Source organism: Haliotis cracherodii, unplaced genomic scaffold (assembly GCF_022045235.1).
Source record: "Haliotis cracherodii isolate W230 unplaced genomic scaffold, xgHalCrac1.p SCAF_2, whole genome shotgun sequence".
Lineage (NCBI taxonomy): Eukaryota > Metazoa > Mollusca > Gastropoda > Lepetellida > Haliotidae > Haliotis > Haliotis cracherodii.
In genome coordinates, this window is record NW_027266275.1 from 38842330 (window position 1) to 38865916 (window position 23587).

The 23587-nt window shown below is 41.2% G+C and overlaps 1 protein-coding gene across 1 annotated transcript in view; it reads right to left on the reverse strand.

Annotated features, from left to right (window-relative positions):
• Positions 1–730: 730 nt before the first annotated feature.
• LOC139468075 (F-box/LRR-repeat protein 16-like) overlaps positions 731–23587 on the reverse strand; it is a 74882-nt gene continuing 52025 nt past the window's right edge. Inside the window, exons 2-3 of the mRNA XM_071249784.1 lie at positions 14052–14200; positions 731–8479 (exon numbers count right to left, since the gene is read on the reverse strand). Of these exons, the coding sequence (XP_071105885.1) occupies positions 8331–8479; positions 14052–14200 (298 nt within the window). The 3' untranslated portion in view covers positions 731–8330. The remainder of the gene's footprint in view (positions 8480–14051; positions 14201–23587) is intronic.

The following is a 23587-nucleotide window of genomic DNA, read 5'->3' on the forward strand; positions in this document are numbered from 1 at the left end:
TGTCATGGTTCAGGTGTAATGTCATGTTTCAGATGTTATGTCATGTTTCAGGTGTTATGCCATGTGTCAGGTGTTATGTCATGTTTCAGGTGCTATGTCATGTTTCAGGTGCTATGTCATGTTTCAGGTGCTATGTCATGTTTCAGGTGCTATGTCATGTTTCAGGTCTTAAGTCATGTTTCAGATGTTTAGACATGTTCCAGATGTTATGTCATGTTTCAGGTTCTATGTCATGCTTCAAGTGCTATGTCCTGTTTCAGATGTTATGTCATGTTTCAGGTGCTATGTCATGTTTCAGGTTTAATGTCATGTTTCAGATGTTATGTCATGTTTCAGGTGTTCTGTCATGTTTCAGGTGCTATGTCCTGTTTCAGATGTTATGTCATGTTTCAGGTGTTATGTCATGTGTCAGATGTTATGTCATGTTTCAGGTGTTCTGTCATGTTCCAGGCGTTAGGTCATGTTTCCTTGGATGCATGTTTCACATAATAGTCAAATGAATGTTTCAGGTGATGTGTCATATGCACGTTTTACGTGGGACGCCATGTGACGTCACGTTGAATTTCCTTCCTTTTGTAAGACAGATCACATCCATGACTGCTTTTGACGGCCTGTTTACCGTAACGTCTGAACGTGGTGCATTCTATTCCATTCCTTGAGTTGTTCCAAGATGAAAAAGACACCGGCGATATATAAATGCATGTATTTGAATATTTTATTTTACGTAGAGTGTTAACTTTCAAAATTACATAAAGCAGAAAATGAAATGGTAATTTTAACTGATAGTGGAATACCTGATGTTGCGAGAATCAGATGAGAGGATTTCTGTATAGGAATGCACAGGAGTAACACAGTGTCCACATCGAACAAACAATCAACAACAGTATATGCTTAAATAAACATAAACAAAACAACCTGTCAAACATGTGGTTAAACTCACGGAACATCAACTGAAGCACATGAGATGAGCCCTGGGCCCCGTTCGACAAAGCGACTGAAGCACTAAGGTGATCGTAACTCCCAAACTTTATCATAGACTTATGACAGTCGTAGTCCAACGGTCGCCTTGTTGGACGGACCCAGGGCATTGAATGCAGAAACACAACCTTTTATTGTCGATATTAGCAGTTCCGTTCTAATGGCACCTTCTTCTCATATCATACTAAGTCAGTGTCGGTTATAACGAAGTGGTATCTACAGACACTTCAGCAACAGCGTCGTTTCTGTTGAAACTTCGGCAACGGCGTCGTCGTGTCTGTCGAAACTTCGTCAATACGTTAAATCTACCTAAAATACGGAAACAACTTCGGTTCTGCTATAACTAATTCGTATGTACCAAACTTTTGTAATAGTGAAGTCGCACCTACCGAAACATCGTTTTTTGCGAAGTCGTTCCAGGGAAAACTAACTCCGATTTCAAGCCTTGAATTTCTGACATTTTATAATTCCACAAAGGGGAATCTTATTACTATACCTTATTACATCGTTACAAACAAAGTTGACTATGACACGAGTTGATATAAAAGTGAATGAGGTTTCCTTAAGCAATATTATAAGGGTAACGTTATTTTTCAGGGCATTATCATTTGCCCGAGGTCTTCCATTAACTGCCCGACGAAGGAGTTGAAAAGTGCGACGGCTTCTGCAAATGGTAATGCCCTGAAAAATTACGGTTATTATAGCTGAAATGGTTAGAATTTGTTATCAAGTAGAAATAAACAACAATATGGGTTTTGAATCATTTACTGCAATCAACACACAATGAATGTCACTGACCCACTTTTATGGAAACGTCATAGAACAAACCAGATGACGTCACCTAACAACGGGCGTAATAATGGCCCGTCGTCAAACAATATGAGGACATTATCAAGTTACAGTGGACCGCTCATTTCTGATAACAAGCGGGCGGTTTAACGATAATTCTATCCATTTTAGCTATAATAAATCATATACGACTGGAGATAAAAATATACTTCACGCAGTGAGCAACACTTTAACCACAAGGCTATCTGAATGAGAAGCGGAGCACTGCTTGCCCAGGGGATAACGCCTCGTTCATACGAGACGATAGACTAACATATAGTCTCTGAAATGAACATATCATACAGAAAATAAAAATCTAATAAAAAGGGAGCCCAGTGATTCTCTTCATTTTCAGATACTGCAGTAATCTAGACTTGCCAAACATTATAGACTTGCATGGGCTGTAGTTGATATAAATGTATCAGGGTCTGTAAGACAGACTAACGAGACGATTGAAATTAGGACCTTTGCTCGGGCTATCAACCACTGATTTGTCTGGTCCATACTCGACTGTTTGTAGATCACCGTGATGTAACTGTAATACAGAGAGAAAAACCTATTTCACTCATTCGCTCCACAGGTTCACAGATTAGAAGTTAAGACAGGGCGAGGCAGCACAGTGCAGTTACGATCTGAGTCGCATATATATTTTCTCTACCAATACAATAATGCCTTTTAATGTATACATTTTGTGTCCCAAAGTTGTTGTTTATTGTACGTGAATATATCGTGTAAAATTTGAAGTTTCAACCGCTAAAATCGAAAGTCCAGTGCCTTAACATAAACTTAAGACAATCCTAACGTTAAATTCACTTTGGGTAACGGGCCCCATGCAGGACGTGTCTCGATCTCTGACACTTGTAAAATTCGACTCAAATTGTTTCGGGTGATAAACTCTCAGTTTGAAAAGGTTATGATTTAATTTTATTCTAAAATCTAGTCTCTGAAAAGAACATATTTTACAGAAAAAGATCATTGTTAAATCATAGTTGTAAAATATAATAAAAAGGAGCCCAGAGATTTTCTTTATTTTCAGATACCTGATACTGCAATAATTTAGACTTGCCAAATACTGTAGATATTGGAGGAATGTCAGGCTAAAAAATGGGGGTCGAAGCGAAATCTCCCAAAGTAAATACAAAGACTCTTACACAAGTGACGTAAGCTTGCGCATGCTCACAGGCTCTTACTTTGAAATAGATATGGAGTTATCTTAATGTAAACGTGCTGGCGCTCGTAGATCGTTAAGCATGTGTCTGTATTGAATATTTGAATGATTAAGTTCGGAAATTAATATTTAAGTACTACCAAATTATGAAATAGCAGCATTCATTTCCAAACAGGCGTTGAATTTTCTGCGTCCAAGTGGATGCAATCTGTTTATATTTTGCGTCCGTTTTCAAATTTTATGCGTGTAAATTGCAAGATTTCGCGTCCGGTAAATCCCTGAATGTAATCAACTCAGACGTCATCGATTACCATATTTTTTGGACAAAAGTTCTATTCCAGGTGTCTTCACACATGTAACAGATTACCAGCTGACGCCATCACCAGATAACTGGCTATTCTTATTCATCATTTACATTAGTGCATCATCGCTAATGCGTCTGTAGCCAATAATTTGACTCTGAAATAGACGGAATTTTTTATTACATTTTCAATCATCTTATTTTAAACTTTAATCATCATCTTAGTTTTGATGTGTTGGATTATTCAGGACTTTCTACTTGTAAATGCGAAGATCAGTGAGTGGTTACGGTTTAACGCAGATGCGAACAGTATTTCAGTTCTTTTACGCAATGGCAGCGATTTTCGAGCAGGAAAGCCCGAAGTAAACAAGGTTGCCGACGTTCATCTATCCAGTGGGCACGGGTATGGCGCACACAGGTCAAGGATCAGGAGTGAGTATTGGATTCGAACGCATGATCAGTGGATCCTGGTACGATACAAGAACAAGAATCAGTGAATTTCTGCACCTTTAACTAAGGATAATGTTTGAAGCAAATATGGGATTCGAACGCACGACCATGCACGACTATCCTGGCGGATATAAGAGACGCTTCGCAGATAGTGTCGACAACAGTGGAAGAATTCACCTTCGAATTCATGGCGGTCTCCATACAATCCACGAAATATCTGCATTCGGCATTGATCTCATTTTGATAAGGGGACACAGGTGGCCAATTTGTCTCAGGCGCCGCAATTAGGTTTGCAGAGTTGCGCCCCTCCGGCATCACGTGGTTGTATGAACGTGAGTTTCTCTGAAGTGGTAAACGTCAAAGAAATTACTTCGAACTTTCGGGCTTTCCTCCCACATAGTTGTGACCGCGACATAACAATAGCATCTTCAAACGCAACTATCATACTATCCATAATGACTAGCCATTGTTGTTATCCAATTACGACGTAGCTCTGTTGACGGAAAGTCAAGTTAGTTCATGTCATGGCGCGTTGTCCGTCTATCAGTTTTCGACACCTCCTCTACAAGGCCTATGAAAACTGAAACAGAGCCTTTGCATGAATAATCTCAGCTCTATCTGTAAACAGAGTTTCCACGACGGAGTCCCTTGGGCACGCCTGAAACCTATGGTCGTGAATTCGAATCGTTTCGACCTGATTATGTTTCTAGGTTTGTCGGCGCCATACCCTTGCTCATGGGTTTCACCAAAGTGGTAAAAGTTCTGAGACATGTCATTTCGGGCTTTCCTTCCAAATTGAGCTGTCAGCCGGATATAACTGGAATACTGTTCAAAGCGGCGCTAAAGCCGCCCACTCACGCAATTGTAAAACGCAACGACACTTGCCAACATCAGCAGTTTATAGAACTCTGAAGACAGGAGAAAGAAATACTAAAGAATGTCTATTGCCATTCCTTCATACTCGTAACAGCAAAACATTAAAAGGCGGTGTTTACAGTAGAGAAAAACAGATAACTGAACTAAAATAATCCCCATTGAAACAATGGTAACCAATACTCTTCACCGGAAACCTTAGAGATTACGACCTGCTAAAAACTACGATTCATGATCCAATCATAAACCTTGAAAGAGCTTTGTTCACCAGCTGTATTGAGCATCTTCCAGTATCTGGTGTGGAGGCAGTTACAATATAAACGCATCATCTCAATACACCTGTGCTTCAGTCGACACACTTTTGCTCTTGTATACACAGATGCAGTTCAGTCAACACGGCGCTCTAGTTAACACAGATGCACTTCAGTCAACACGGCGCTCTAGTTAACACAGATGCACTTCAGTCAACACGGCGCTCTAGTTAACACAACAAAATACAAAAACTAAGAACAATATAAACTGCGTTTATGTTCGGTCTACCATATTGGTTTAGAAAGCTTCTACCAAATAGCTGTATAATATTCTGAATTATCAAATACGAGAGTCCGTTACTTTGTACAGTTAGCAAGTGCCATGAGGATTAAACGCTTGAGTATATTCTAATTAGGGCATATTGATTCTTCCTAAAAAGAAGTATCTCCATCAGGGATTACGCCATTCGATTTTCTTTCAGTCTGCGAGAAATTATTTTGAATGAAACAAGCATTGTTTTACGCCGCATTGCGATGAAGGAAGGGACGTGTAAAAACAAATTTAATGTCATGAGTGAGTGAGTTTGGTTTAACGCCGCTTTGAAGAGTTTTTTTAGTTCACGATCAGTGCCAGGTCCCAGTCGTGTACGTCGATCCACGTCACAACATGTCTTAGACGTTTACCACATTGGTGAAACCCACGAATCCTGTAATGGTGCTGACGGACCAAGGTTAATAATGAAAAATTCTAACCCAAAACACCGGATCCTGGCATGGCTAAGGAACGTAAATGTGCACAGGGAAGTGCAGTGCCTTTGGCCACTGAGGTGTGTATAAAGGTACTATATAAGGGACATATAGGTATATGTTCTCATCGGCTGCATAACAGTCTAACTAAATATAGTTACGCCTGTTCTAGCATGTTTGCATGTTAAACAATTAATTTTTAGTTTGTGTGGTTATAGTTAGCATTGATTCCTAATACAATTACAGTGTTCGCGACATTACTGAAACGCGTGCCACATGCGAGAAAGTATATATTTCAGTCGAAACATGACATTGATTGTTTAAATGCAATCCTACCTTTTCAATAAATTTTGAATGCAGGAGCGGTTGAGAGATCGGATTAAAGTTGCCATGACGACTGAATATCTTTGTTCGATTACTATTAAACTTTCTCCATAACGTGTCTTATTACGTTTCAGATTCATAAATGTTACACTTGTAATGTTGGCTCTGCACACAATAATGTTCTGAGTGTTTTATAAAGAAGCAGCGCCGACCATCCCATTTAAAGGGATTATGTTTAAAGTAGTATTTCTTTATCCGGTTAAGAGTATCAACATTCCACTAAAAGATTTTATTTTACAAACACATTCGTATTTTACACGTTAGAAAACACCCCACTTAAAGGGGTGTTTTTCCAGTATTATCAACATCGACAACTGAACATTCTGGTACAAACAATGAAACAACTAGAACAGGTAGACGTGAAATTGAGGTAGACATAAATAACTACTTATACGTGCCAACTTAATATGAAACAAAGGCTTGATATCACAGCCAACAAAATACACCTTAAGGCAAACTGTTTGGAACCTTATACAAACCATCGTCAAGTCTTAACAGGTTTTGTGGACACGTCGTTCATCCATTACCCGTGACTGAATAACGTGGTTCCCTTAGGGCAGACTAATGAGTATCCAGATTACATCGCACATCAGCAATATTCCTCGTGCAACACGTGTCACAGCCTTCTCCACTACACATTGCTTCACTAGTGGGCACTGGTGGGGTTCATAATAAGTTCATATCTTCACTTTATTTCAGTACTTGTATTCCACGGGCCTCTTTGTACAGACCAAATACAATTAAGGTGCAAACAGTATAAGATATAATACATTTGATTGCTTTTTAACAAAAGCAGTTTTAACATAATTGCACATTATACATGTTGGGGTATTTGTGTTCTTACAGTATTGGCATAAAACAAGTACTTTGCTGTATTCATATTGATAATAGGGTCTCTCGATGACGGTAGTGTATTAAACTTCAGAATATTTGGAAAGAGGTAAAATTTAGATTTTATGTAACTTTGCCTAAGATGGCTATAAGCTGGACAAATTAACAAAAAAAAAGTGATATTCATTTTTGATATGGTTTAAGTTACAAACTTTACATTTTCTAAATTCACGAGGAATATTATAATGTCGTCCACGTTCAATTTCTAAATTGTGAGAACTAAGCCGAAAACGAATCAATGTGGTTCTGAATATATACAGCAATACTATTCTCAGTGGATATTTTAAACTGTGCATGATAAGCCATTTTTGGGGCAATCAGATAAATCACTATGCCAAACCTGAAAAAAGTTGTTTTTTAACCGTTGACGTAACATATTTAAAAATACGATTTTATTACCACATGTTTGAAAGAACCAGACATCACCAAATCCTAATCTAAAAATAACAGTTTTAAGGTTCATTACCCAATTTACGTGGCCTTGTACATTGTACACGCGCAACATATTGTAACATGTTTTGGGTAAGCGGGATTCCTGCATATTTAAAAAAGACAATATTTGACACTTTTCAAAACAGCATGTATTCATGGGTGTTTGAGGAACGTAGTGTATGCAAACCCGTGAAGAATTGACGATGTATACAAACAGAATCACAATAGCAAAACCACCTGGTCGTTCATGAAACATTCATGTACGGTCCTGATGAATACAATGAGAGTTGTCTTCCCTTGTGGGAAGCGTCGTGAGGTGATGAGGAGTCCCATGAAAGTATATTCCTGCGGGAATGATGTATGCTGATACAATGCCACTGCTAGGCATGTTGCTCGGCTTAAACTACTCACCGAAAGAAACACGTTTTAGAAGAACAGCCTGTACCATTATTCATATCAACGACAGAAACAGACATTCCAAGAGGTGTCGGAGGACAAACTCGCTAAATTCGTGAAACCCATTGCTCATGCTTTGTGTGCAAGACAGGTACCCAGTTACACGGCCAGATGATTACAGACGAGGACAAGGTGTTGACTGCCATGCAGGTTATGATGAAGGTCTTGATGAAGGAGGCTGCGATGAAGGAGGCTTTGATGGAAGAGGCCACGATGAAGGGGATCATGATGAAGCGGGTCGCTTGTAATACACAGGGCAACACACAATGGCTGTATAGCTCCATCGGACGTCTACACCATTAATACACATCCAAGCGAATCAGATTGCTCTCACACACGTGAATCATTATATCCAACACGGGCATCCATAGTCTTGGATGAAAGGGTCACGATTTCACCAGCATAACTTACACTCCACAACACCAACCTTTCAGGTGGACACTGACCTGGACACATCACGACCGGTACAGAGTGTGGTAAACTTGTACAGAATAGGTATACCATCACCACAATGTCAATCAAATCAAAGTCCTGGAATAGAGATTCTTCACGCCATAGCTTGTCCCTCTTGTCAGTCGAGCACTGCACAGCGGAACATGTTGTCCCTGAGGAAATCACAGACTGTCTTGGTGGCACTGGTGCAGTTTGTGAGCTCCAATTCCTGGAGGTTGTGGAGCCTCGTCAAGCCGTACAGGCCATTGGTGGAAATCTGGGAACAACCTGCAACATTTGAGAGAAAACCGGAATAAGTTTCTTTTGTTTAATTGCTATTTTAACACCTCACACAGCTATATTCCAGCTATATGACGACTAAATTATCGAGTAATGGCCAGACAAAACTAGGGATTGATACCATGAGCAACGTCGACACGCGCAGTCAATTGAGTCATCGAGCCTGACTACCGATCAATTAAAGTCGCCTCATACGACAAGCATAGGTTGGCAGGAACCAAGTTTAACCTGGTACCATCCCTTGGTACAGCAACAAGGACTATGTTGCACGTAGGAAACACTCATAACATGCAGAGACCGCTTCCGTGGTCTAGTGGTAGAGCGTCCGCCCGGAGACCGGAAGGTCCGGGGTTTGATCCCCGGCCGCGTCATACCAAAAGACGTTAAAGATGGTACTTGTTGTTACCCTGTCTGGCGCTCGGCATTAAGGGGCTAAAACAAGGACTGGTCGGCTCGGAGTCAGTATACTGTGTCTGAGTGGGGTATTCATGTTAAACTGCGGCATGGTATCTCAGTGAGCTAGCACTATAAATCGGCATCAGTTCGGACTAGTACAAGCAGCCACACAAACACACACACGTACATGCACGTCGCTATATAAGTGCAATAATCTTGGACGCGACGTAAAACCTCATTTCACCTCACCATAACATGCAAATACAAGTGACAAAAAACTAGACCATAGTCATAACCAAATGTCTGCTTAAAGCTATTGATAAGCTATTATCATATGTTCATAAATCACTATCAAATAGTAATGATACTAGGTGCGAGCGAGCGTATCCTGCCCCACTCTGACACCCGTCACAAACACATGCAAATGCAAGTCAATTGTTCATCTGAAAAACAAACACGGGAACATATGGTACAAGTCAAACTTGGGAATTGCATCGACATATTCTTTGTCACTGATGCGTCACATTTGATAATGTTCTCCACATGTCTAACATCAAAGTTTTGGAAAGCATTTATGAGGCCTTGAATGCTGTGCACAAGCCACGCACAGCATAACAATCCTTTCTGATGCATGGGTAGTGGCGTGGTAGGGAGCTCAGATTTGATTTTTTATTTATCGCGTTCACGCCTTCAGAATATATTGCTGATGATATATGATATTTCACTGAGATAAATAATTCACTTCCCTGTTCCAGTCTAGATGTAACCCTGCCTAACGTATCCTTTATAAATGTGTTCCCATACGTATTATCCGAGTATGCCCCACACAGATACTGCTATATGAAGCGTAAATCCAGATATTTTCTCAAAACGTTGAATTATGTATATTAACAAAAGAGCGATATGACTTCCAGCTCAAATTACTCCGTAGGATTCTAAGTATTCCCACGTTACTCCATGTGTAAATAGGCTGATTAAAATGTGATTAGGTTGTTGCAATGTGAGCCTTCGCGGTGTGGTGGACAGAACGTCTGTCGGGAGAGAAGAATGTCGGTTGTTCGATCCCTTTGCCGCGTCAGACCAAAAGACGTTAAAGGATGGCATTTGTTGTTTCCTGGCGCTCGGCGTTAAGCATATAAGTAAGCATTGGTCGGTTCGGAGTCAGTATTCTATGTCTGAGTTGGGTATCTATGTAAAACCAAATAGTACATCTCACTGGCATAAGTCCGGACTAATACAATCAGTCACACGAACACGTGCATGCAAGTGGTTACAAAAGCGAGGTGAACTAGAAGGCGTCGTTAAAACCCATCTTACCTCACCACACAATGTGAGATCTAGGATTTGATTTTTGATTCCAGACGGCATGGATCAGTCCTGAGTCTAGGAACCACTTATGAACTGACACGTTTTGTCTTGAAAGTGATTTTGCCTCACTGACTATGGTCTCTGCGCGAATTAACGAACTTGAACTTCGAGGGGCCCGTGTAATAAAAGTTCCAAAGCACGTTTTCAGAGGCGACTAAATTGAATCGATTCGTCAGGCTCGATTTGACATGCCATTGTACTCCGGTATCAACCACAAGTTCGACTGTCTGAGACTCGATTATTACAGACCGTATAATATGATGTAAAACAACATGCAATTAAAATACTTATTTGATTTTCCAGTTCTTAATATACGCTTTCCATTATATGATCATCAAACTATTTCGTTTGGATCCAGTAATGCCTAATCCAAACTGAAGCCCGACACGACAGCTATAGCCCACCTGAGAGTAGAGGAGGAAGCGGCGTCTATCAAACGTCGCATTACACAGACAGAACCCGTCAGTCCCGACAGCGTAACAGTAGGCCGCTCGGCTTATCTGGTGGCCTATATAACTAGCTAGAACAGATGGATACTCTACGTCACATGTGACTAGGATAGGCTGTCAACCCCCACACATCAACACAGGGAGAATTTTCCTTTTGAAGAAACCTTGTATGTAGCAGGACTGACAAAGCTGAAATCAATTCAGTCGTGGATCTTTAATCAATCTCGCCTTAAACTCGGCGAGCATCTGAAGACATTAATGTCATTGATGTGGAAACGCAGAAAATGGTACATATCAGAAAGTCGTTTTTTGTTCGCAATTTTGCAGTCTCGCCGTTTTCTAGCCGTCTTTCAAACGGCACTTTACGAGTGTGTTCCATTGGCGTTTTATGATCCAGCTAAGTCTTGCAATAACTATATTCCATTATTAATACAAGACTGTGCATTACACGGCGTAGGAGTAGGCCATCCCCCGCCGTAATATTGCTTGAATATCTAAGTCAACTTGCTCAACTTTAAGCTCAGCTTTAAAGATGGCTCTTGATTTTGTTGCATAATGTCCCTTTTTCTTTATTAGAGATACTTGGATTTCGAATGCATACATACTGATTCCAACAGTCTAAAACACGTATACCGCAAATATAATATCATTAACAAATTAATGCTTAACATGCGCGTATGTATAACAGAGGACGAGTGCCAGTCTATTATCGGAACATAAACGTACTGTTGTGTGAGTGAGTGAGTATGGTTTTACGCCGCTTTTGGCAATATTCCAGCAATATCACGGCTGGGGACACCACAAATGGGCTTCACACATTGTACCCATCTCGGGAATCGAACCCGGGTCTTCGGCGTGACGAGCGAACGCTTTAACCACTAGGTTACCCGACCGCCCCCGTACTGTTGAGAGAACGACAGTGCGTTTATCTTACGATAAAGTAGTAGCACAAGTTCTCCATCTATCGTAGAATACAGGCAAACACTTCCACGAACTATACACTGAAGATGACATAAACTCCATAATTCACATTCAAAGCAGATTGCACGATTTCATATAAACCTTACGTTTCGAAGAGCCAAGTGTTGTTTAAGGCATGTCAAGCTGAAATGTACAAGTTTTCCGAAGCACTAGAGTATCACGCCTCTATAAACTGTATAGTTTACAGTACTTCTTCAGCATATAAATGTACTCCACGTGACAAAACTAGTGACCACCCACTGGACGAAAGTATTGTCCTGTGCTCAAGATATAGTTTCTTTGTTGCCTTAAGCGACCACCGTCACATTTGGTGACATATGCGCATGCGTGCTTTTACCTGTTTTGCGCATGTGCAACTGTCATTGTCTTAATGTTGAGTTTCTAAAAAAAAGGATCCAACATTTTGGAAGGGTGGTGCTGAGTGCGTGTGTAGTTGAACCGGGTGGTCAGATTTTCGATTTCTTTCCCTTAACCCTGGGACACTTCCAACCATTTAATAGTCCCTAATTCCATTGTTTAGCTTCCCTACCCTCTCCATAACCAGTTTATCAGTTTGGTCGAATTCGCCTTTGATAAAAATATGAAAATGCCCTCAGTCACATTAACTCGTCAATACATCACTGTTATGTATTGCCATTGTTCACGGGAGGCCTAATGGAATACGAAACATCGTAATACGTCATCTGTTACGTAACACGTGTCCCAACCACCCCCTACTGTTGCCATGGAGTGATGAATGGAGTATAAAGAGTTCCGCGTGCCCTAATTCATTACATGGCGGTGTTCTGGAACCAGAGCGTCATTACAAGAGACCTACAGTGCCACGCGTGGCGTAATGATTCTATATTTCTGCGTAAATTGCTTAATCGTTCATGAAAACATGGGCGTTATTGGTCTGTGTGGCAACACATGCTTCTGAAAACGATGGTTGTAGTTGATCACCGGACGAATAAAGCGATCGCAGTCGGGAATAATTGACGATAATCGGCGTTCGTGACGCAACGGGACGGTTCGCAGGTGCTGAAAGGACTTGATCGGATCTGGTGCATGTTAAACTAGGCCTGGTCCAACGCTGAGAATACAAGGGCCTCGTAATGATGCGGTAATGCCATATTCTGGTGAAGCCAAATGTGGCAGTTTTGATTAAGATAAGATGACTCCACAGATTTCTGGTGATCCTGTAATGCTGTGCGTATTTGGGTCTGGTTGAAGTGCATTATGATTGAGTTGATAAGGTTGGAGCTGTTCTTGCCGGCTGTGATGGTTCGGTGCAGTTCAGCTGGCAATGTGCGCCTGGACTAATTTATTAAAGGACAATATTGATATACCGGATGGCCCAGTGGTTTATAGCGAATCGATATACAGAGTTGCGTCCTTTAGCTGCCAGGATCCGATGGTTGTGGATTCGAATCCCAGACTCGCCGTGATTATGACCCTTGGTCTGTCAGCACCATGCCCGTGTTCCTGAGTAAACGATCTGCGTCCCTTTAGGCTAACAACCCAACACAAGGTGCCCAGTGTTTTAGGGAGGCGTAACTCGCTGTACAGAGTTACATCCCTTAGGTGTGCCAGAATCATAGGATCATGGGTTGAATCACATATTCCCCCTGATTATGTTTCAAGGTTTATCTGCACCACACCCATGGGTTTGACCAAAGTGGTAAACGTCTAAGACCTGCATCACTTCGAGCTTTCTTCCCCCATCAAGCTGACACGCCATAATATACCTGCACAAATGCCCAAAGCGGAGGTAAACCCAACTCACTCACTCACTCACTCACTGGTCCCACATTAAGCTACGACTCCATGTTGCACCAACTGCTAACGCATCAATATTTTTACTTAAATAGTATATATATACTGTGAGCAGAACCATTTGATAAAATATAGTGCAGAGGGAGAAAGAAAGTATACACTCACAAATGTAATGTGGCTAAAAATGAAACAAACTGGATTGGTTATTCGATGGTGATGTATTTGATACGGGTGTCACAGTTTTTGGACCTTACATATGCAGTGTTTCGGCGATTGTTTTCAATCTAGTAACGTTTTGATAACGTTTGTAAATAATTAGTCAACCCAATGTTCAAGTCTGTACTTTCTTTCTTAGGTTCGTTCGTTCGATCGTTTGTTGTCTAACACCGTACTCAACAATATTTCAGCTATATGACGGCGGTCTGTAATCGAGTCTGGACCAGGCAATCCAGTGACTGATATCATCAGCATCGATCCACGCAATTAGGATACGATGACATGCATCAACTAAGTGAGCGCGCCTCACCACCCGCTCCCGTTAGTCGCCTCTTACGACAAGCATGGGTTGCTGAAGACCTTTTCTAACCTGGATGTTATAACGTAACACGCACCTGCCAGTGACAGCACCCTGAGATTTCGCATGGAGTAAAGATGTTGCAGTCCAAAGTCCCGCACCTGCGTACACCATCGGAGGTACAACTTCTGCAGTGACGTCATCGTTGACACGTACCCGATTCCGATATCTGTCACGTGATTACATCTGAAAGAATCAAGATGGGGTGTGTGAAAACATGAATGTCAAATACCTTTAACTATTTCATGCAGCAAAAAACATTAGATTATGTATTTCATGTATATGGAATCAATGCGAGAAATACATCGAGTATTTAGGAATATGACAGAAGTATCAAAATGTCATACATTTAAATTTCTTATCCTTAAGAAGGCTGTTACAGTTTAATACAGACGAATCCCACTTTTGAAATCCAATCTTGCCTTTTCTATCTGTATATTCACCGTATGTAACGTGCGGTTTGCAATCGGCCAACGTTTAAACAAAGCGCAATGTGCAGATACGCACTATCAAAGTTTTTATACACTGCTGTACAAAATAAACGTCTTTCGATAGAGACCAGAACGCGAACGTTTCGCAGCTCGATCGCGACCTGGGACAATTGTTTTCATTCGTGCGGAAACAAACTTCCCCACGATTACGTGGGATATTCACGTCCGAGGAATGTAGCAATACACACGCACTAGCCGAGAGATTTGGCAAGATATATAAAAATTATCCACTTTGGCATTGGCAACTGTAATGATACGTTTCAAATTCATATTTTGACTTCACCTCTTCGAGTGTAACGACCAGGATCAAATAATTTCAAATTATACCACAGAATAATATGATTCCACATACATAGACCACAGTAGATCTGGCTAGTGGCTGACGTCGAATATAACGCTATGCTTTAGTGGCGAAGGTGAAGGTGAACGGTGTCGTGAGAAGTTGTCGAGTCTAGGTGTTCCTGGTGACAGTATTGTCCCTGCCGCCTACATACTGCCGCTTTGGTCAATCATAATAAAAGAAGAATACGATGACTAAATGCGGATATTCCCCCGAGCTGTGCTGTTCGGTTCATCTTATACTGTCTCAAAGAAAGACGGATGCAGAGAATCTACTTTCTTTTGAGTAGCCAGGGAAATTTCAGACCGAAATATTCGGTTTTGTTCCGGGTTTCGTAAGATTTGACAAACACGGACTTTGTCCCTTGGCAATGTGTTGTGTATCTGGCTAAATGTTCTTGTGTGTTCGGGGTTATTTTTGAATCTTGATAATAAGATTGCTGTAAAGATTTCTGGAAGAATCGAGCATTCATGAAACCTTTTTCGTCCGGATTTTAATATCAGTGAGGGAATTACGTTCGAATCCGGCAAACCTTATTTTCTTTTCGCAAATATTTGTATTTAAGCCGATGGCAACGATTTTATCCGATAAATGGGAATATCGTTTAACGCTGCAATGATAAGGTAGCCTAGTGGCAAGGACGTTTTCTCATAACACCGAATATCCGGGTTTGATTTAATGACGCCCATTCTTGATGTCCTCTGTTGTTATACTGCTTATATTGATAACGCACCGTAAAACAATACGCACTATTACAAGTCATATCACTATACACCATGCATCTTTTACAACGTTGTTTAGCAACATCACAGAGCATCTAAGAACATCAAGGAACATCTAGGATTCTATACAGTGTACCAGATGGAAGTTCGACCGAGAAGAATGTTAGTGTGTGAGTGAGTGAGTGAGTGAGTGAGTGAGTGAGTGGAGTCTAACGACAATTTGGACAGTATTTCAGTTATATCACCGCTTGTCATCTTGGGAAGAGAGATGATGCAGATCTTAGACGTTTACCACTTAATCACGATTATGGCGCTGACAAACCTAGAAACATAACTTGGGATACGAACCCACGATAAAAGTCTTTTTGCACACCTAAGGGACGCAACTCTGCTCAGCGGATTGCGACGCCTCGGACGACCGGGCGCCACGTGCCTCATCATGTTTCGACAAGAAATAACCCATGTAACACACACATGTATCTAACTATGGCCAAGGGACGTATTATTACGATCTTCTAAGCACTGCAGACCGCCACCGTGGTCTAGTGGTAGAGCGTCCGCCCGGAGAGCAGAAGGTCCGGGGTTCAATACACGGCCGCGTCATACCAAAAGACGTTAAAAGATGGTACTTGTTGTTACCCTGCCTAAGGGGCTAAAACAAGGACTAGTCGGCTCGGAGTCAGTATACTGTGTCTGAGTGGGGTATTCATGTTAAACTGCGGCATGGTATCTCAGTGAGCTAGCACTACGAATCGGCATCAGTCCGGATTAGTACAAACAGCCACACAAACACACACACACGTACATATAAGTGCAATAATCTTGGACGCGACGTTAAACCCCATTTCACCTCACCTCTAAGCACTGCAGTACACTAATCAGGACTCATTCACACTGGTGATTCGGTATGGTCAGATTCGTCGCCCGTTCCGTAAATACGCACTGGTCTCTATTAACATTAGCACGAGGGGAGGTTTACGAAAGAGTTCATCTTCCTTGCCGTGGGGATGCTATTTTACGCCTAGAGTTAGCCCCAGGTGGGGTAAGGGTTCCCGGAATGTCTGGCGGAATACGGAATTATTTTTGGAATTTCCTACAGAGCGGAATGACATAGCGCAATGAGCTAGATTTAAGGGCTTGCAAAAAATACATTTTTCATTTATAACTTTGGGCATGAATATAATTAATGCTAAAAAAGCGCACAAGAAAGCCGAAGTTTTTTGAGCTGCTTATTTTGTTGTCAAATGGCAAAGAAACACCAAAGGGTATAGATTGGATGATTAGTGACGTAAATATTGTTACAAAATTGCTCAACCTGGCCCGACTACATCTTTGAAATCAATACAAAAACGTGGATGACGCACAATCCTGCTCAGCCCATAATGTGTGCATAATACCCAGGAGTTATGATGAAGCCACTTTTATGAACTTTGTTTTTTTTATATACAGCGAGTAAACCTAACTGGTTGAGGCCGTGTTAAGGGAAGGACATAGTACAAGCTATTGGCATGGTTACCGACGATTGTAATATTTTATTGATAAATTAATGTTTCTACATCTCCAAGTCCCCCACTACTTCTGTAACTGCCGCTCATATCATGATTGCGACAAATGTGCCCACAAGAGGTGCTTCGATACAACACACATTGCTGATATATAGCTGTATATGACCCAGTACATACTGTCTACAGCTTGTGCGTTACTTCTGAGAAGTCTGCCTCTTAAGATACTGTTGCCGTTGTGCTACTACTACTATTTGTCACTACAACTACAACTACAACACGCGATTTGCTGCTACAACTACTCATTCTTGTTACTACTACTACCACTCCTACTGTTACTACTACTACTACTACTACTACTACTACTACTACTACCCGAGAAGATCCGGGTGGGAGTAGGTCTTCCGCAACCCATGCTTGTCGTAAGAGGCAATTGAGGCTCGCTGACTTGATTGATGCATGTCATCGTATCCCAAATGCGTGGATCGATGCTCATGATATCAATCACTGGATTGTCTGGTCTAGACTCGATTATTTACAAACTGCCGTCATATAGCTGGAATATTGCTGAGTGCGGCGTTAAACAACAGACCAACAAAACAAACAAAACAAAAACTTACACTACTCCTACTACTACTCCTAAATATTTTTCTACTACTACAACGCCTACTGCTGCTATTACTACAACTCCTACAAATACTTGTACTGCCACTGCAATTACTACTTCTACTACTACTACTACTACTACTACTACTACTACTACTACTACTACTACTACTACCGTGGGGTTGTCTACTTGAACTACTATCATTACTGCTACGCACAACCCTTGCGACGCCCACCACCATGGCAACAGCTTCAGCTACACACCTGATGGTAATCGTACACGTACACAGATCAGAAACATTGAAGTTTGTTGTGTCAACCCACGCACAACCACATCTAACAGTTACACTAATGGCAACGATAATGATTTCTCTAAGAACCATTCCTGTATATAAAACTAATTTAACCATCACCAAGACAACAAAAGATCTGGAGGCAATCCGCCAAGGTAGCCAACCGACGTCAGATTTAACAGTGGTATATTAACCACAATGCTTCCTGCCAATGATTGCCCGCCGAGTATGTCTCTGACTTCGCGTCTACACCCGACCGATGCTGAGTGCACGTTATAACCATACAACATCAAAGGTCGGGAGTCTTAGCTCTGTAACAGGCTTGACTGCCTACGCTTGGCGGTATCACCTACCGGTACTGAAGATGGCGGAACTTTTGTACTTCGCTTCGCTTTAATCAGTTATCCATGACTGTAAAACATACTGAATGTAGATATTAATCTCAGTAATTTTTACGATATTACCACTGGTATTATAATTGAATCAGTTTTGAAACTGAGTTGAGGGTAAAGTTAAATGATAGATTGCTTTCATTTCGGATAAAGGATACTATACTACGACTTTAAGGTCGAAACACGATCGAGTAGTATCGTTTTCATGAATGTTATGGCTTTGAATATATAACAAGGTTTGTATTGCAACTTGATTTTGCTCGAATTTGCTGTAGTAAAGGATACTTAAGGTCGAAATGCGATCGAGTAGTATCGTTTTCATGAATGTTATGGCTTTGAATATATAACAAGGTTTGTATTGCAATTTGATTTTGCTCGAATTTACTGTAGTAAAGAATACTTAAGGTCGAAATGCGACCGAGTTGTATCGTTTTCATGAATGTTATGGCTTTGAATATATAACAAGGTTTGTATACGTTTGCCACTTGATTTTACTCGAATGTGCTGTAGTAAAGGATACTTAAGGTCGAAATGCGATCGAGTAGTATCGTTTTCATGAATGTCATGGCTTTGAATATATAACAAGGTTTGTATTGCAACTTGATTTTGCTCGAATTTGCTGTAGTAAAGGATACTTAAGGTCGAAATGCGATCGAGTAGTATCGTTTTCATGAATGTTATGGCTTTGAATATATAACAAGGTTTGTATTGCAACTTGATTTTGCTCGAATTTGCTGCAGTAATTGATGTCCTCTTCACCCCGAGAGTCGAAACAAGATGGACAAATGAAACCTGATGGGTCGAATAGACCTACACTAATCAACGGTAACTAACGACATAACTAACAGTGCGTTGGGTGGGAGTTCGGTTTTATTTTATTTCAAATATATATCACGCCGTTGTGGTAGCCCAGCGGATAAAGCGTTCGCTCGGGTTCGAATTCTAATGGTATATAGGTACAATGTGTGAAGATCCTGGTGTCCCCCGCCGTGATATTGCCAATATTGCAAACAGTGCCCTACAACCATACTCACGGACTGATACCGGAAGGTAAGGTAGAAGGAGGATGTATACCACTTCGCTGATCCCATGCCCATGGTGCTGACAGAACAAGTGTTATCATAAGTTACACTCTTGGATTCGACCCATGGCTAGCGACTCCCTTGTCCTCTAGAAAACCCATTCTCATTTATTTAAACCCACTCTTACGTCCAGTCAGGTCTTCAGAGGCTTTCGAAGACCTATTACATTGACAATTAATATTCCCACTCCCGTTCCAAAGCATAATTATGCACGATCATAAAATATGGATGTAGTCAGTCATACCATATAGATCACAAACTCTTTAAGGCGGACAAATAATTTTCTGAGGATACACAATTAGGTTAATTACCATATGAACTACATATAGGTCGTACCGAGCGCGCACAAAGGGTGATTATTTTCTTGAACAGGTGATGTTCTCTTTGAGTGAGTGAGTTAGTGAGTTTTGGGTTAACGTCTCTTTTTGAAGCATACACCTGGAAAAAAGTTAAGGACCGCCAATTCTTTATGTTTTTGCATCCAGAACTGCCATGCATCATTTGGAATTATCTGCATACGGCATGTATCTTATTGTGTCAAGTGGCACGGATAGCCCAATAGTCTAAAGCGCAATTCGCTGTGCAGAGCTGCGTCCCATGGGTACACCACAGAAGTTCGAAAGCCGGATTCCCCCGATAATGTATCTAGGTTTGTCAGCACCTTACCTGTGCTCGTGAGTTTCACAAAAGTGGTAAACGTCTAAGACATGCATTACTCCCTACACACCCCAATATAACTTGGATACCGTTCAAAGCAGCGATAAATCCAATCCAACCCAACCCAGTGTCTTAGATGCCCCTGATAGCGACTAAAACGTTAGTACAAGAATAGTGTGTGTTTGGCCATTTGCGCACACTTACTAAGTCATATCATATGATGCCCAGAATCAGAGGGACCAAATGAAAGGGTCGACAAATAACTACTGCCACGGGACAGTTACAGTCATTAGGTAATCGATTGTTGTTTCTGTACATCGTCAGAGAAGTAATACAGGATACGGTTTTGTAACATGGCTTTTAATGTGGCTATATATAATAGAAAGCGCTGCTCTATCCTTTTCTTGAAGTATAAAATGGCGTGTCGGCTTAATGTGGGAGGAACGCCCAAAGTAACGCAGGATGCAGATGCTTTTCACTTCTGTGAAACACCCGAGCCTCGCTCCACACTTAACGCTCGATAATCTTTATAATGTGTTTCCTAATCACTTGTATTATGGATTTCCAACACCGCAGGCTCGGTGATTGGAATCAGAATATACACACAAAGAGCTCCCGTTAAGAAATGTCGATTGGATGCCAAAAGATAATTTTGTGAAACGTCAAAGGGGTACTCTCCTTCTTTTATTTGCCCAATTTAAAGTTGTGTTCATTTCATATTATAAATATAAATATACAACGGGAATATTGAAAAAATGGTGCAACGGCACTGTAGCTCACCTCGATATGTAGTCAAAAGTCCAAAATGTCAACAAAGCCAAACACTTAACAACAGTCGTTTTCACAATTAGTATTAAAGTATTCAAACATATGTGTTGGACTAAACAAATACGAAATAGGAGTATATTTTGCACAAAAATGGCAACAAACAGGTTTTTCCATATAGCTGGTGGGAAATATAATGGTTATACTGAAAATCGGATTTGATCCTCAAGAACAAGTTCAGTTTTCATGAAAATAGCTTGGGTAAAATAGTTCTTAATGTGTTGGGTTTTATCGTACAGAGTGACCTCCCCTTTAATCAGTTTGGTTCCTGTTTATGTTGCCGACACACAGCGGAAAGAATACGTACATTTTAATGTCAATACATACGTATTCCATCTCGTCAACTTAACCTAAAAAGAACAATGTTCCTTAACCATTAAACTGATTACATCAAGGAAATGTGGCAACGCACGTCCAATCATCCTTGTCTTGGACTAGGAAGGTCACGACGTTAACGTAATAAAACCAGTTTTGTTTAACCTTTCACGTACATAAATGTTATATAATACTTTAGTATAGCCTGACGAATGTCCGTTACATGTGTACATGTTAATGTGTTTTTTAAAGTCATTGATATCGGTGGTTTGTTTTCTGTGCATGCCTGTGCCCTCAAATTGACTCCTAGCGTGGCCTTTGTTTACAATACTTTACGTGACGAAGGCCGAGATGAAAAAGCCGGTTAATAACATTGTATAAATTACCGAGAAGGATGAGGGTAATTTTCTACTCGGTGCACGCTATACTATAATTTTCTGTCTACATTGTGTCGGCTGTATATTATATATTGATTGTATAATTCCGCTGTAAACTTTGCGAGGAATATCGATCAGCAATATCTCTAGGACGATAGGTCTTCACGGCACATGAAACGTTTCTCTTGACATGTAGGACTTGATGGCGGTAAACAATAAAGGACAACTGTTTCAAGGTTGAATATCAACATCCCTTTGACGTTTTGATTTGGGTACATACACAAAGAATCACCATTTGAGTGAATTTGGTTGGAGGCTGTATCAATCTTTCAGTTATACCACGGCATGTCGGCTTGCTGTGAGAGGAAGGCCAGAAGTGATGCAGGTCTTAGACGTTTATCACGTTTGGTGAAACTTTCGAGAATATGGGACTCATAATCAGGACAGCATAAAATTAAAATGCAGCAAAGAGGGTTTGGGTGATCCTGGAACAGTCAGGCTGGTTAGGCTCATCATCAGCTCACGGTCATTGCCCCCTCTACACGAAGCCCAGACAGCAAATAAGACTTCTCTCAGGAAGCGCTGCCTGGTCGAACCCACCCAGAACTTTCGGAGAATGTGAAGAGTCCCCAACACTGCAGCCTTCTGGATTACCAAGATTGTCAGAAGGGCTGTATTCTTATCAGCAAACCCGGGTACTCTCCCAATGTCAGTCAACAGATTGGTAGGTTCCAAGCTAAGGCACTGAGAACAATGGGGAGACGGACACCTTTGTACCTGGGATGCAAGCATGACATTTCGTAAGCGAGGCCCGCACATTTGCCATGTTTTTCCTGAATCTTGTCAATGACATTAGTGTCAAAAGGGACATAAAATTCAATGATATAAATGATTTCATAGGATTTATCAAAAAGGACAAGATCAGGTTTGTTGGCCTGGGTAGGTGTGAGGGGCATTAAACAGTTTCTTTAAATTTATTGCATAATCTACATTTCATATCTACATTTTTATGCAAAATTATTATTATTATGCCTATATTTGGAAATTCTGAATCCGTGATTCCACTGGATAAGGGCCTCAAACCAAAGAGAGTGTGAATGGGGCGGGCAACACCTGTCGTGTTTTTATTTACTCCTGGTGTATCTATGTAGCCTTGAGCCCGTTACATCCAGCAGCGACAAGGTAGTCCTGAGATGTCGCACACCAGTCATTGTATTAGCTTATGGTCGTCAACGTTTGCGATGTCATCACAGGCAACTTCCTCTTAAGTAGATTTACACTATTGGATTACTCGCTTCTCAAATGAATTGTCCGCCGCCAAGTATATACAGGGAGACCCAAGTACCGACAATCTGGGGAGGTGCTTCCAGTGCCAAGGTTTCCAAAAGGTGATCACTCAACGCTGTGTGTTTATTTTGGCAGGGGCCGACGTGTGGTCATCGTCCAGAGAGATTGGACCTGCTTTCATGACGGCCGTAGACGGCCGATCAATGACAGTTAAGACTGATTTCTGTGCCATGGAGTACCGGCTTGGCCGATTCTCAGCAACAAAGCCAGGGGTGATTGATTAAAGCTGGGTAACACAGTCCCCTCGGTAACCAAGTTAGGGAGCACCAACACGGCCCCGTTCATACATGAAAGAAAAACCCTCAGAAAAAAACTCAGTTGGAACGAACTGCACTGGAATTAGAAGGCGTCTGTTTGGGCCGGGGGCGTGTTTGGCCAATTATACAAACCACAACAAAGGCCCCTTTGAACCAGGGCTACTGAAGCTATTTTCAAGATTGCCAAATCTCCTGAATACCAATGACAAGAACCGACGTCCAATTATATAAGTCTTTGTATTGCCAGACTCTTACAAGTGGCCGAAGGCAAGCCGTCGAGAAGAGTACCGGCGAAACGTAACTTATAAGTCGAATGCATTCAAGATTTATTTTTGTATGTAGACGTCTAGAAGATTATTTAGCAGCT